Here is a 12,980-nt window from a genome sequence, read left to right on the forward strand (position 1 = left end):
CAATATGTCATTTCCTTATTACACACTGTCTTTAAGGTTGCTTGAGTTAAACAATAATGTCAGTGGGAGGGTGTATATAGACAAAATCCTGTTCACTTCAAGCTAAATAGTTGGAAATTAAAATGGTTAGATTTGATCTGTAATGTAGAATGCTAAAGTATTATTTCAGGACCCAGTATTCTCTCGAGTAAGACATTAACATCTTCCTGTCTGCACTGCTTGTTTTAGAACAACATTATCTGTCACCCAGTAAGAGCAATGTTAACCAAGCTGAACATCTGCTGAATCATTACCAGAGCAGACAGGGACAGACCAGGGATGTGTCAGCGCAACAAGGAACGCAAGACAAGCCCAAGGGTGCAGTTACACTCCCTCCAGGCCATACGCACAGCAGTAACTAAAACATAATTTGCTTCATAATATTGTACTGAATACTACGAATGGTGTTCAAGAACGTGACAAGTGTGTGAAATCCTACAATGCAAAGTTCTAATGTAACATCTAAGAAGACACATCAATGGAAAACAGAAGCAGTACATGAATATTAATAATCCAGGTCTGAAAACTAGGTTGGGTGCTAAAAATAAAGCTTCCAAAAAAACACGGTGTGATATGTTCTCCGTCATGGATGGAAATTTGGCTCGGTGTTAATTTCTGGAGCTTCCTCTTGCATCTAAGCAACTAATTCATTTAATAGCTAATGTATTCCCCTGTTGGTACATGCTCAACTTGCCATCAGCCTTCCTCCATCCAGTTTCATTCTTCAGATGATAGAGAAGGACATTTATCATCGTTGCTTTGGTAAGCGAGTTCCTCGGTCATTTTTTTCTTGCTTTGGTTTTGCTTATGTGTGACATATTTATCATACTATCACATGGGGTTGATAACTTTAGATCACATAAGCAAAAACCAATAAATGACTTCAGAACATCAATTTGTAACCCCACCTCAAGTCGCAGCTGTGAAAAAAAAAGTGCAATATACATATGTGTGTGTGTTTATTTTCACCCTAAATGTACTAACCTATTTCTTGCTTGTTTGTTTTTTCTTCTCATTTTAGATCAATGTATCCTGTGGACTACTTCAGATTTGGTGGACTACGATGACCAGCGTAATTTTTTGTTTAATAATAATAAAATGGTTACCCAGGGCTTGTGGAGGGAGTGATTTTTAAAATAAGAGTTTTATAAACGTGTTGTGCGTTTGTTTGTTTTTTTATTTACTTTTCAGGCTTAGGAGTGGAAGCTGTCCAATAGACGGAATCCATTACTAAGCCAGGGCTCAGTGTTAGCCCCAAAAACCTCTAGTGCTAACCCCCAATTATTACCCCAATACCCACCGCCACAGGGGCGCCGGGAAGAGCCGGTACCAACCGGCTCGGAGCATCAAAAATGGTGCTCTGTGCCTAGGTTGTAACAGGCTGGCATTATTTAGGCTTGGGAGGGCCAGTAACAATGTTCCTCGCCCGCCCTGGTAATGCCAGGCTGTTGCTGCTTGGTTGGTATCTGGCTGAGAATGAAAATATGGGGAACCCTATGCATTTTTTTCATAAACAAATATAAAAAACGCATAGGGTTCCCCTATTTTCATTCTCAGCCACATATCAACCAAGCAGCAACAGCCTGACATTACCAAGGTGGGCGAGGACCATTGTTACTGGCCCTCCCCCGCCTAAACAACGCCAGCCTGTTACCATCTAGGCCCAAGAGTGCCATTTTTGATGCTGCGGGCCCGTTGGTCGCGGCTTTTCCCGGCGCCCCTGTGGCGGTGGGTACCGGGGTGATAATTGGGGGTTAGCGCTAGCTGTTTTTGGGGATTACGCTTAGCCCCGCAGCTTAGTAATGGATTCAGTCTATGAGACAGCTTCCATTACTTATCCTGTAAAGTAAATTTAAAAACAAAAACACATTTAAAACAACTTTTATAAAAAAAAAACACAAGCCCTCGTTAACCATTTCATTAACATTAAATAAAGAATGGTCATCATAGTAGTCGACCAAATCTGAAGTACTCCACAGGATACACAGATCTGAAATGAGAAGAAAAAAAAAAACACGGAAAATAGGTTATAAGATCTATTGTCACCTGCCCGCGCCGCACGACTACAACTTCCAGCATGTCCTCACTGTAAAGGCAAGCTTGGAGTTGTAGTCGTGCGGCATGGGCAGAAGATGTGCGGCCGGGTGACAAGCTTGTCACCTGCCTTGCCACATAACTAAAACTCCTGGCATGCCTTTACAGTAAGGACATGCTGGGAGTTGTAGTCTTGTGATACAGGCAGGTGAGAGATGTGCGCACCGCCGGACGACTACAACACCCAGCATGCCCTTTCCTCCTTATGTGCATAACCTTACATTTATCAGTGTTTAACCTCATCTGCCACTTCCCAGCCAAAACCTCCAACCTATCCAGATCCATTTGTAACAATGCACTGTCCTCTATAGTGTTTACCGCTTTAAACAATTTAGTATCATCTGCAAAGACTGCTACTTTACCATTCAACCCCTCTACAAGGTCATTAATGAATACCGTATTTATCGGGGTATACCACGCACCGGCCTATAACACGCACCCTCATTTTACCAAGGATATTTGGGTAAAAAAAGTTTTATATCCATGGTAAAACGAGGGTGCGTGTGTGCGCGTGTATACCCCGATATACCCCCAGGAAAGGCAGGGGGAGAGAGGCCGTCGCTGCCCGCTTCTCTCCCCCTGCCTTTCCTGGGGTCTAGAGCCCTGCTGCCGGCCCTTCTCACCCCCTGGCTATCGGCGCCGCTGCCCGTTCTGTCCCCCTGACTATCGGTGCCGGCGCCCCATTGCCGGCGCCGATAGCCAGGGGGAGAGAAGCGGCGCCGACAGCCAGGGGGAGAGAAGGGGCTGCGGCACCCATTGCCGGCGCCGCTGCCCCGTTGCCTCCCCCCATCCCCGGTGGCATAATTACCTGAGTCGGGTCCGCGCTGCTGCAGGCCTCTGGCGTGCGTCCCCTGCGTCGTTGCTATGCACGGCGCGGCGCACTGACGTCAGTGCGCCGCGCCGTGCATAGCAACGACGCAGGGGACGCACGCCGGAGGCCTGCAGCAGCGCGGACCCGACTCCGGTAATTATGCCACCGGGGATGGGGGGAGGCAACGGGGCAGCGGCGCCGGCAATGGGTGCCGCTGCCCCTTCTCTCCCCCTGGCTGTCGGCGCCGCTTCTCTCCCCCTGGCTATCGGCGCCGGCAATGGGGCGCCGGCACCGATAGTCAGGGGGACAGAATGGGCAGCGGCGCCGATAGCCAGGGGGTGAGAAGGGCCGACAGCAGCGCTCTAGACCCCAGGAAAGGCAGGGGGAGAGAAGTGGGCAGCGACGGCCCCCTGCCTTTCCTGGGGGTGTATCGGTGTATAACACGCACACAGACTTTAGGCTAAAAATTTTAGCCTAAAAAGTGCGTGTTATACGCCGATAAATATGGTATATTAAATAGAACAAGACCCAAGACTGACCCCTGTGGTACCCCACTAGTAAAAGTCACCCAATCAGAAAAAGTACCATTAATAACCACCCTCTGTTTCCTATCACTGAGCCAGTTACTTACCCACTTGCACACATTTTCCCCCAGCCCAATCCTTCTCATTTTATGTACCAATCTTTTATGTAGCACCATATCAAATGCTTTGGAAAAATCCAGATATACGACATCCAGCGATTCCCCCTGGTCCAGTCTGGAGCTCACCTCCTCATAAAAGCTGATCAGGTTAGTTTGACAGGACCAATCTCTCATAAAGCCATGCTGATATGGGGTCATATATTTATTTTTATCAAGATACTCCAAAATAGCATCTCTTAGAAAACCCTCAAACAATTTACATACAATGGAGGTTAAACTAACAGGCCTATAATTCCCAGGGTCACCTTTTGTCCCCTTTTTAAATATTGGCACCACATTTGCTAAGCGCCAGTCCTGGGGAACAGTCCCTGTTACTATAGAGTCCCTGAATATTAGAAATAGGGGTCTGTTTGTTACATTACTTAATTCCTTTAGAACACGGGGGTGAATGCCATTTAGTGATTTGTCTACGGTATTTAGATTTTTTGTAGGTGGCACTGTACTTCTTCCTGGGTTTGACAGGTGACCTGTAGTGGGGAGTTTACCTTATCTCGCTGTATTTCACCTGGCATTTCATTTTCCTCAGTGAATACAGTGGAGAAGAATTTGTTTAATATATTTGCTTTTTCCTGATCCCGTCTATAATTTCTTCCTCATCATTTTTTAAAGGACCAACACTTTAATTTTTGACCATTTTGCTATTTATATAGTTAGGGTAAGTTCTCAAGTACGCAGATTTGATGCAAAGGATTTTCTGCTGCAGATTTCAATGTAAACTAAATGACTGAGCACAGCTTCTAATCGGCAGTTACAAATCCTGCGCATCAAATCTGCGCAGGATCCTTTATGTGTGAACGTACCCTTAGGGTCTATTTACATGTACAGTATTCTGTGCAGATTTGATGTGCAGGATTTCAAGTCATTCAGGTTACATTGAAATCTGCATCAAATCTACGCAGAATACTGTACGTGTGTATAGACCCTCAAAGAACATTTTGGGGTTAGTTTTACTCTCTTTGGCAATGAGTCTTTCTGTCTCTATTTTTGCAGCTTTATCTGTTTTTTACATATTTTACATTTTCTCTAAAGCTTTTTAATGCTTCTTCACTGCCATCCTGTTTTAGTAGTTTAAATGTTTTATTTTTGTCATTTATTGCCCCCTTAACATTTTTATTCATCCACATTGGTTTTCTTTTATTTCTGACCCTTTTATTCCCATAAGGTATATTATATACCTCTTACAGTAAGAATTAAAAATATTCTTAAAAGTCTCCCATTTAGTGTCTGTATTCTTGTTTTTGAGGACATTATCCCAATTTATATTGTTAAGGGCTTCTCTGAGTTGATCAAACTTTGCTTTCCTAAAGTTCATTGTTTTTTGTGGCCCCTCGAGAGATTCCCTTATTGAAGAACAAGTTATAATGTATTATATTATGATCACTATTTCCTAGATGTCCTTCTACTTGCACATTAGTTACTCTGTCAGGTCTGTTGGTTATTATTAAGTCTAGTAGGGCGCCCCCTCTGGTCGGGCCCTGCACCATTTGGGACAGATAATTGTCTTTAGCTATAGTCAGAAACCTGTTTCCTTTATGAGATTCACAGGTCTCAGTCTCCCAGTTTATATCAGGAGAGTTAAAGTCCCCCATTATTAACACCTCATTATGATTTGCTGCCTTGTTTATTTGCCTCAGTAATTAATCTTCTGGCTCTGCCATTATGTTTGGTGGCTTATAGCAAACCCCTATCACAATTTTTTATTTTTATCTCCATATATTTCTACCCATAATGACTCCACATTATCATTTCCCTCCCGTATATCAGGGATGTGGAATTCCTATCGCCCGATGCCCGGGACATGCAGTTCCAGGTGCCAGGCAGGTGAATTTTTCCGGCCCTTAGCCTTGCTTCGGCCAAGCAGGGCTGGACCTGACAAGCGCGGCGGCGTTCAGCAGTCTGTATGGAGCTGGCTCCCGACTCCTGCCCACTCCGCACTGAGAACAGCCGGGGGCCGCCGCTAATAGCCAGCATGCGGCGAATGCCGCAGCTGGCTATTAACCCTTTTTAACCCCCTTTTTCTATATAAAAACATGTAAACATAATAATAATAAACATATTTAGTATTGCTGCGTGCATAATTGTATGAACTATTAAAATATAACATTATGTATCCCATACGGTAAATGACGTAAATGTAAAAAAATAAATACCAAACCACAGAATTGAAGAAATTACCAGCGTGGAGTAAGCTGTGGATAGGACACTGACCTGGTGAGCTTATTTACATATCTCTCTACTAAACCACAGAATTGCTATTTTTATAATATCCCAGAAAAAAAGTTAAAAAGCGATTAAAAAGTCAGATCAATACCAAAATGGTACCGACACAAAAAAACTGATTATGGCGCAAAAAATTAGCCCTCATACAGCCTGGTATGCGAAAAAAAATAAAAAGCTACAGGGGTCAAAAAATGGGAATTAAAAAAAAATGTGAAAAAGTTCAGAATTTTTTTTGAAATTTGTAAAACACGACGGAAACTATACAAATCTGGTATTGCTGTAATCAGGCCGGCCTAAAGTATCAACCACAAGCTAAAGTTAGCTCAACCACAAGGTAAATGGCGTAGAAAAGAAAACCACCAAATTAGCAAAATTATCTTTTACCATTTCAATTTCACTTCACCGATTATATATATGTATATTTTTTTGGTTCAGAGAATGTTATTGAAAAATTTAAAGGTATCAATATAGTAGGTAGTTATGGCTATTATAGGGCGAGGAGGAAAAAACGAGAGTGTAAAAGCGAAAATTGGTCCAGACAAGTGGATCGTCATGAGGGACAAGTAGATTTTGCTCCATTTTAGTCCCGTGGACAAGTAGTTTTTTTATTAAATTTCCACACCCCTGTATATATCATCCCGCAGTGCGGCCTTCAGACTGGACTTTACATAAGGACAAACTCCTCCCCCTTTCCTTTTTGTCCAATCCTTCCTGAATAGACTATAACTCTGTATGTTGACCGCCCAGTCACAGCTATCGTCAAACCAAGTCTCGGTTATACCCACTATGTCATAATCCTCCTAAGACATTATAAACTCCAGTTCATCAGTTTTATTGATCAGACTTCTGGCATTAGTCAACATGCAATTCAAAGGTGAATGTTTTTCTTCCTATGAAGCCTATTCCTATTAACTATTCTAACCCCTCCTTCCACTCCACCCCCAGGTACATTAATAAGTCCCCCCCTCTATCTACACTATCTTCCCCCTCTATGTTGTAGGTTCCCTCCCCCCCAGTCCCTAGTTTAAACACTCCTCCACCCTTCTAGCCATCTTCTCCCCAAGCACAGCTTAACCCTCCCCATTAAGGTGCAGCCCATCCCTACGGTAGAGCCAGTATCCGACAGCGAAGTTGGCCCAGTTTTCCATGAACCCAAACCCCTCCTTCCTACACCAGCTTCTGAGCCACTTGTTTACCTCCCTGATCTCCCGCTGCCTCTCTGGTGTAGCTCGTGGTACAGGTAATATTTCAAAAAATATTACCTTGGAGGTCCTTGCCTTAAGCTTGCGGCCTAAGTCCCTGAAATAATTTTTAAGGACACTCCACCTACCTCTTACTTTGTCATTGGTGCCAATATGTACCATGACCACTGGGTCTTCTCCAGCCTCACCCAGCAACCTGCCAACCCGATACGCGATGTGCAAAAATCGAGCGCCAGGAAGACAAGACACTGTTCGGCGATCCCGATCGCCCTATCTGTCCCCCTAATAATAGAGTCCCCCCCACTACCAGTACCTGTCTGCCCTGTCCTGCACTTCTCCTTCCCTCCTTACTGGAGCAGACACCCCCCTGGCGGTCAGAGACACTATCTTGCTGCAGCACTGCTAGCTCTGAAATGGCATCTCCCTCATCTGCCAACCGGGCAAGTTTGTTGGTGTGTGCCAGTTCAGGACTAGCCTCCCTGCCACTTTTCCTTCTACCCCCTTTTCTGACTGTAACCCAGCTAGCTGCCTGACTGTCCTGCACCTCTGTCCCACTATCCTCCCCCAACTCTACCCCAGAGAGTACTTGCTCAGTGAGCAGGAGACTCCTCTCTAAGTTGTCAACGCTTCTCAGTGTTGCCAGCTGCTCCTCTAGATCCAGGATCTGGGCTTCCAAATGAACAACTCGCACACATCTCGCACAACAATATGCACCCTCAAACTGCTGTTCAAGGATTGCACACATCGTACAAGATGTACACCGGACAGCATTTCCCAACATGGAGGCCATCTAATTATGGGGAATTTCACAGATTAACAGCCAAAAACAGACAGAAGATAATACAATTAAATTCTCAGTAAACCTTGTGAGTTTAAAGTCCCTACAGTTTAAAGAAAGTAACACCTACAGCGATCTCAAACTCCTGCTTTCAAACTCCTGTTTTACAACGCTCTTTCAGCTGCCTCTCATCCAAATCAACACTCAGACAGAGCACGCTCAGAACTGAGTCCCAAACTAAAATCTACACCCCCCCCCCCCCAGAGGAGGAGTAGAGAAAAAAAAAAGTGAAAAGGCTGTTTAAAATTATATCAGTGATCCCTCTATGTACAAATGTAAGTACTCACACAAGTCACTCCAACTCCACAGATTCACTCCGCACAGCAGATATCTCCTGTTTTACAACTCTCTTTCAGCTGCCTCTCATCCAAAGCAACACTCAGACAGAGCAATAAAAAACATACATTTATTTATCAAGAAACTGTGACCCTATAAGAGCCCTGCATCAGGACTGGAATCCTGCGGGACCCAATAAAAAAAACTTGTCAAAGGTAATAAGGTTGTTGCATCCATCACAGAACATACAGCGAGTCCAGCTAACCTCTGAAATGCCACAGGGAAATAATGAAAGAATACAAGGAGGTAATAAAATGGCAAGGGGGTACTACTTCTAAAAGCTGTGACAAAATGTTGTGGGAGCGGGTGGGATTGGACACAATTTATGCAGGAGTCGACACTGTGCGGGAACGGGTGGTAATGGTCAGAAATCCAGTGGGATCTGGAATATGAAAACAGTCCTGTGCAGGGCTCTTGATTCTATAGCCCAGAAGTCCAGGAATAAAATCAAACAGTCACACCTTTTTCATGAATGATGAACACTTTGTAGATTGGTCAATATTGTCCTTAATTATGATGTGCTTTTAGTGTAAGTCCACTCACTCAATGCAGATGCGCAGTAAAACATACTTGAGATGTACAAACTGTGTCACCCAAGTGTCCAGTCATAAGAACAACAATGACAATAAATAAATATATCATATTAAAATATCCACATGAAAACAAACCTGGCCATTTGTTTGTATGCTTCTTCTGCCACTGCAAAAATATGAGGATCCATATCCCCCATATTCTGCCCACTGTATGCATTGATGATATCGGCTCCATAGATGGGCAATTGCTCATAAGGATTTATCGCTACGAGAACTATGCCTGAAGAAAAAATATAAAAGTAGTGAGTAAAAAACTCAAAATCCACACAAGTGTTAAAGGGAAACGGACAAAGGGGTCATAGTGCGGGTGGACCCTCTTTTAAACATTTCTTACCGGGTGAAAATCTGTGCAGCTGTTCCCAGAGATTTTTATCTGATTGCTATTATGCTATTTTTTTCTCATGTGCAACGGAGGTGGCTGCTGCTGTATGTGCAATGATTCCTCCCTCCACCTTCTCCTGATAAATCCACTTGCTGAGGAAGAGGGGGCAGAGTTATCGGCCAAGAGGGAGGAGGGGAAAGAATTGCACATACAGCAGCAGCCCGCCTCCATTGCACATAAAAAGAAATGACCATACTAGCAACCCAACTAATATCATCTGAATGGCTGCATTGATTTTCACCCAGTAAGAAGTGTTCCAAACAGGGCAGGCTTTTCCAACCAGTGTGCCTCCAGCTGTTGCAAAATGACAACTCCTTCCTAGCTGCGAGTTGTAGTTTTGCAACAACTGGAGGCACACTGATTGGGAAACTCTGAAAAGGGGTCAGCTAAACTATCTATCTCTATATTGAGATGAGTGCAGGTGACCCTTTTGTCACTTTTTCTTAAATAAATTCTGAGCTTTATGTAATAACACTAAAATCACAACAATAACAAATCACAAAAAAATACATGAACATAATAAAACTTGGAATTCTACTAAAAGTATATAGATATGGATAGAGGCTCAGAAGCAGCATGTATAGGACAGCTACTTATATGAAATTTAATAATAATATCAGTAAATAATCATAATAAAAAATAATATACTATATATTATTAATATAATAATGATAATCTATCAAATAATAATATCAGTATCAAATAAAAATCGTATATCTAATCTAATGATTATTATTTTCTGATATTTTGAAAAACCTGTGACCAAGAACTTCAATGTATCCCATGACATGGATGCTCTGCCCATAAAGTGGGATCCAAGCTTGTAAGTATGTAGCTAGACCTATTCACCTCAATTACCATTACAGCCCTGGATAGATACCAGACGTCACACATATTGGGGGAGATATTCAAAAACTACTGTAATTTCTATTCCAGATATTACACTTTTTTTTTTCTCCTCACATTTTCAAAGGGCTTTGAAAATATGTGAAAGTTCATTTTCGTACCACTTTTTTTTTGCGCCAAAAATTTCCAATATTTCGCCACAATTTTTTTTTGTTGCCACCATATTGGATTTTCTTGAGTTTGGTGCCGAATTTTACATCCCCAAAAATTCTGGGGGAAGCATCTAATGTAATATTCCATGATTACTAGTGCCCAGACAAGCGATAACTGTATAAATAAAATTTCTAGGGCTTAAATGTGAGTTTAGGTGCAGTGACCATGAGAATAAAAAAAAAAAAAAAAATAAAAAAGAGAAAATTATTATTTTTAATTTTCCAATAATTTATTTTTCAATATCTGATTAAATAACACCTTTTCACAAAAAAATTAAGTAGAAAAAAAACAAAAAAAAAAAAAACAACTACAACCATTTCTGTGATTGCTACACTAGCAAAAAGCTGGTGTGAAATTTTGATGTAAAATGGACTCTCACCCCTTTGAAAATATCATGTAAAACATGAAATTTACATAACCACGCCCACTTTTGCAAAACTGGTGTAAACCTCGGATAATTCTCATGTAAAACACTTTGAATATCTGATGTGAACTTTTTCACACCAACATTTTGGCACAAAACAACATTTTTCATGTGAAGAGTTTTGAATATGACCTCCATTATGTCCTGTAGACGCGTCTAACATAGATTCTTCACTAAGGAATAAATGAGGTAACAGCACATACAACAAACACTTTATCACAGTAGGTACAATGGGGGAGATTTATGAAAACCTGTCCAGAGGAAAAGTTACCCATAGCAACCAATCAGATCGCTTCTTTCATTTTGCAGAGGCCTTGTTAAAAATGAAAGCAGTGATCTGATTGGCTGCTATGGGCAACTCAGCAACTTTTCCTGTGGACAGGTTTTCAAAAATCTCCCCCTATGTGTGCACTCACCACAATATGTATATATTAGTTTGGAGTCTATAAAGCGGACTTTGAGGTTGTGCAGGACGGCTGGTTCATGCAGATAACTCAAGGCAGTGAGGTCATTTTCTCCTACAAGGATATCAGGATTTCTCAATGGAGGGAGTTCCTTTGTTTTGGCGTCTAGACGATATTCTAAGTCCTTGGAGATAATATTAGAAATATTTAATAAAACACACAGCAATTTTTCATCAATATCACCTTTACTTCCTATATTATAGCTGGATACTTCTTTCATCGAGAGCTTTTATAGGGTTTTTTGTATTACACAAACAAGTTACATACGATAAAAAATTACTTTAGTATTACTTCTGTACTATAACAGTATATTTTAATCATTTCCCAGAGACCTTAAAGTGTGTAAAATCAATCTTTCTTAAAGGGGTAGTTCAGTGGTGAAAAACTTATCCCCTATCCTAAGGATAGGGGATAAGTTTCAGATCGTGGGGGGGTCCGACCGCTGGGGCCCCCCGCGATCTCTCTGTACAGGGCCCCGGCTCGCTGGGCAGATGGCGCGTGTCGACCACTGCATGAAGCGGCGGCTGACAAGCCCCCTCAATACATCACTATGGCAGAGCCAGAGATTGCTGAAGGCAGCGCTCCGGCTCTGCCATAAAGTTGTATTGAGGGGGCGTGTCAGGCGCCGCTTCGTGTGGTGGTCAACACTCCCCCTTCCCGCGGGCTGCCGGGGCCCCATACAGGAGATCGCAGGGGGGCCCAGCGGTCGGACCCCATGCGATCTGAAACTTATCCCCTATCCTTAGGATAGGGGATACGTTTTTCACCACTGGATATCTCCTTTAAAGGTCTCCATAGACCAGGGGACTCCAAATTGTGGACCTCCAGATGACGCAAAACGACAAATTGCAGCATGCTGGAAGTTGTAATTTTGCCCCTAACCAAAAGTTGTAGTGTGGGGTAGGGGGAAATCATACCTTTAGGCTAAGTTTCCACTTGGTTTTCTTTCTCGCAGTTTTTGGAAAACTGCCACTGCAGTTTTTGAGCCAAAGCCAGAAGTGTACTCAGACATATAAAGGAAGAACTTACACTTCTCCTACCTTATGGATCCACTTCTGACTTTGGCTCAAAAACTTCAGTGTCAGTTTTCCAAAAACTGCCAGAAAAAAGAAAAAAAAAGAAACTTAGCCTTACTGAACTAAAGATCAATAACTGATCAGAGGTAAAGTATATTCACATGGCTATAAAATTTAAATTAAATGCATATAAACACGTAAAAGAAAAGAAAATCTCCAAAACAAATTGCAAGTCAGCATGGTTTTTACAGGAGGTTTTCAAAAGTATGGGTGCTTCTGGAAGCATTTTTTTTTAAATTTTTTTTTAAAGCTCCCATTGACTTCAATGTGAGCTTTTAAATGCAACTGTTCTGAAAATGCAACACCCCTTTTCTTTTTTAGAACAGTTTTTTATACTGTTATGAGCCTTCCCGAAAGAAGTCAATTGGACCTGGAAACTTATATTTTTTTTACGTTTTTAAAGCTTTTTTTTTGCCTGTGTGAGCATACCCTTAATCCAAATTTTTTTAAGTAAAGCCCACTCTTTACTTTTGACATCTCAAGTCCTGCGCCTTCCACCTCCATTTATTTAGAGTCTTTTTCCTAACGCTTAAATATCAAGAATGCACTAGAAAGAGTGACAAAGGGCACAGTAAATGGGCAGTTAATCAACTAAAAGGGGTGCATGTAGCTGGATTTGTGTGTGTGGGGGGGGGGGGTAAAAGTGTGCACTTGCAGCTTAATGGCATCCTACAAAAACATGGATTTACTCTGATCATTTGTATATTTATTCTATTTCTATACCTCAATAATCCATTAC

At 42.1% G+C, this 12,980-nt stretch overlaps 1 protein-coding gene across 2 annotated transcripts in view; it reads right to left on the reverse strand.

Annotated features, from left to right (window-relative positions):
• The window catches only part of MYO5A (myosin VA), a 198,946-nt gene that overhangs the window by 123,109 nt on the left and 62,857 nt on the right, over positions 1 to 12,980 (reverse strand). For both annotated transcript variants that reach the window (XM_056572329.1, XM_056572328.1), the window contains exons 3-4: positions 11,118 to 11,289; positions 8,912 to 9,056 (exon numbers count right to left, since the gene is read on the reverse strand). In XM_056572329.1, coding sequence (XP_056428304.1) covers positions 8,912 to 9,056; positions 11,118 to 11,289 — 317 coding nt within the window. The remainder of the gene's footprint in view (positions 1 to 8,911; positions 9,057 to 11,117; positions 11,290 to 12,980) is intronic.

Source organism: Hyla sarda, chromosome 4, assembly GCF_029499605.1.
Source record: "Hyla sarda isolate aHylSar1 chromosome 4, aHylSar1.hap1, whole genome shotgun sequence".
In the NCBI taxonomy this organism is placed as follows: Eukaryota; Metazoa; Chordata; class Amphibia; order Anura; family Hylidae; genus Hyla; species Hyla sarda.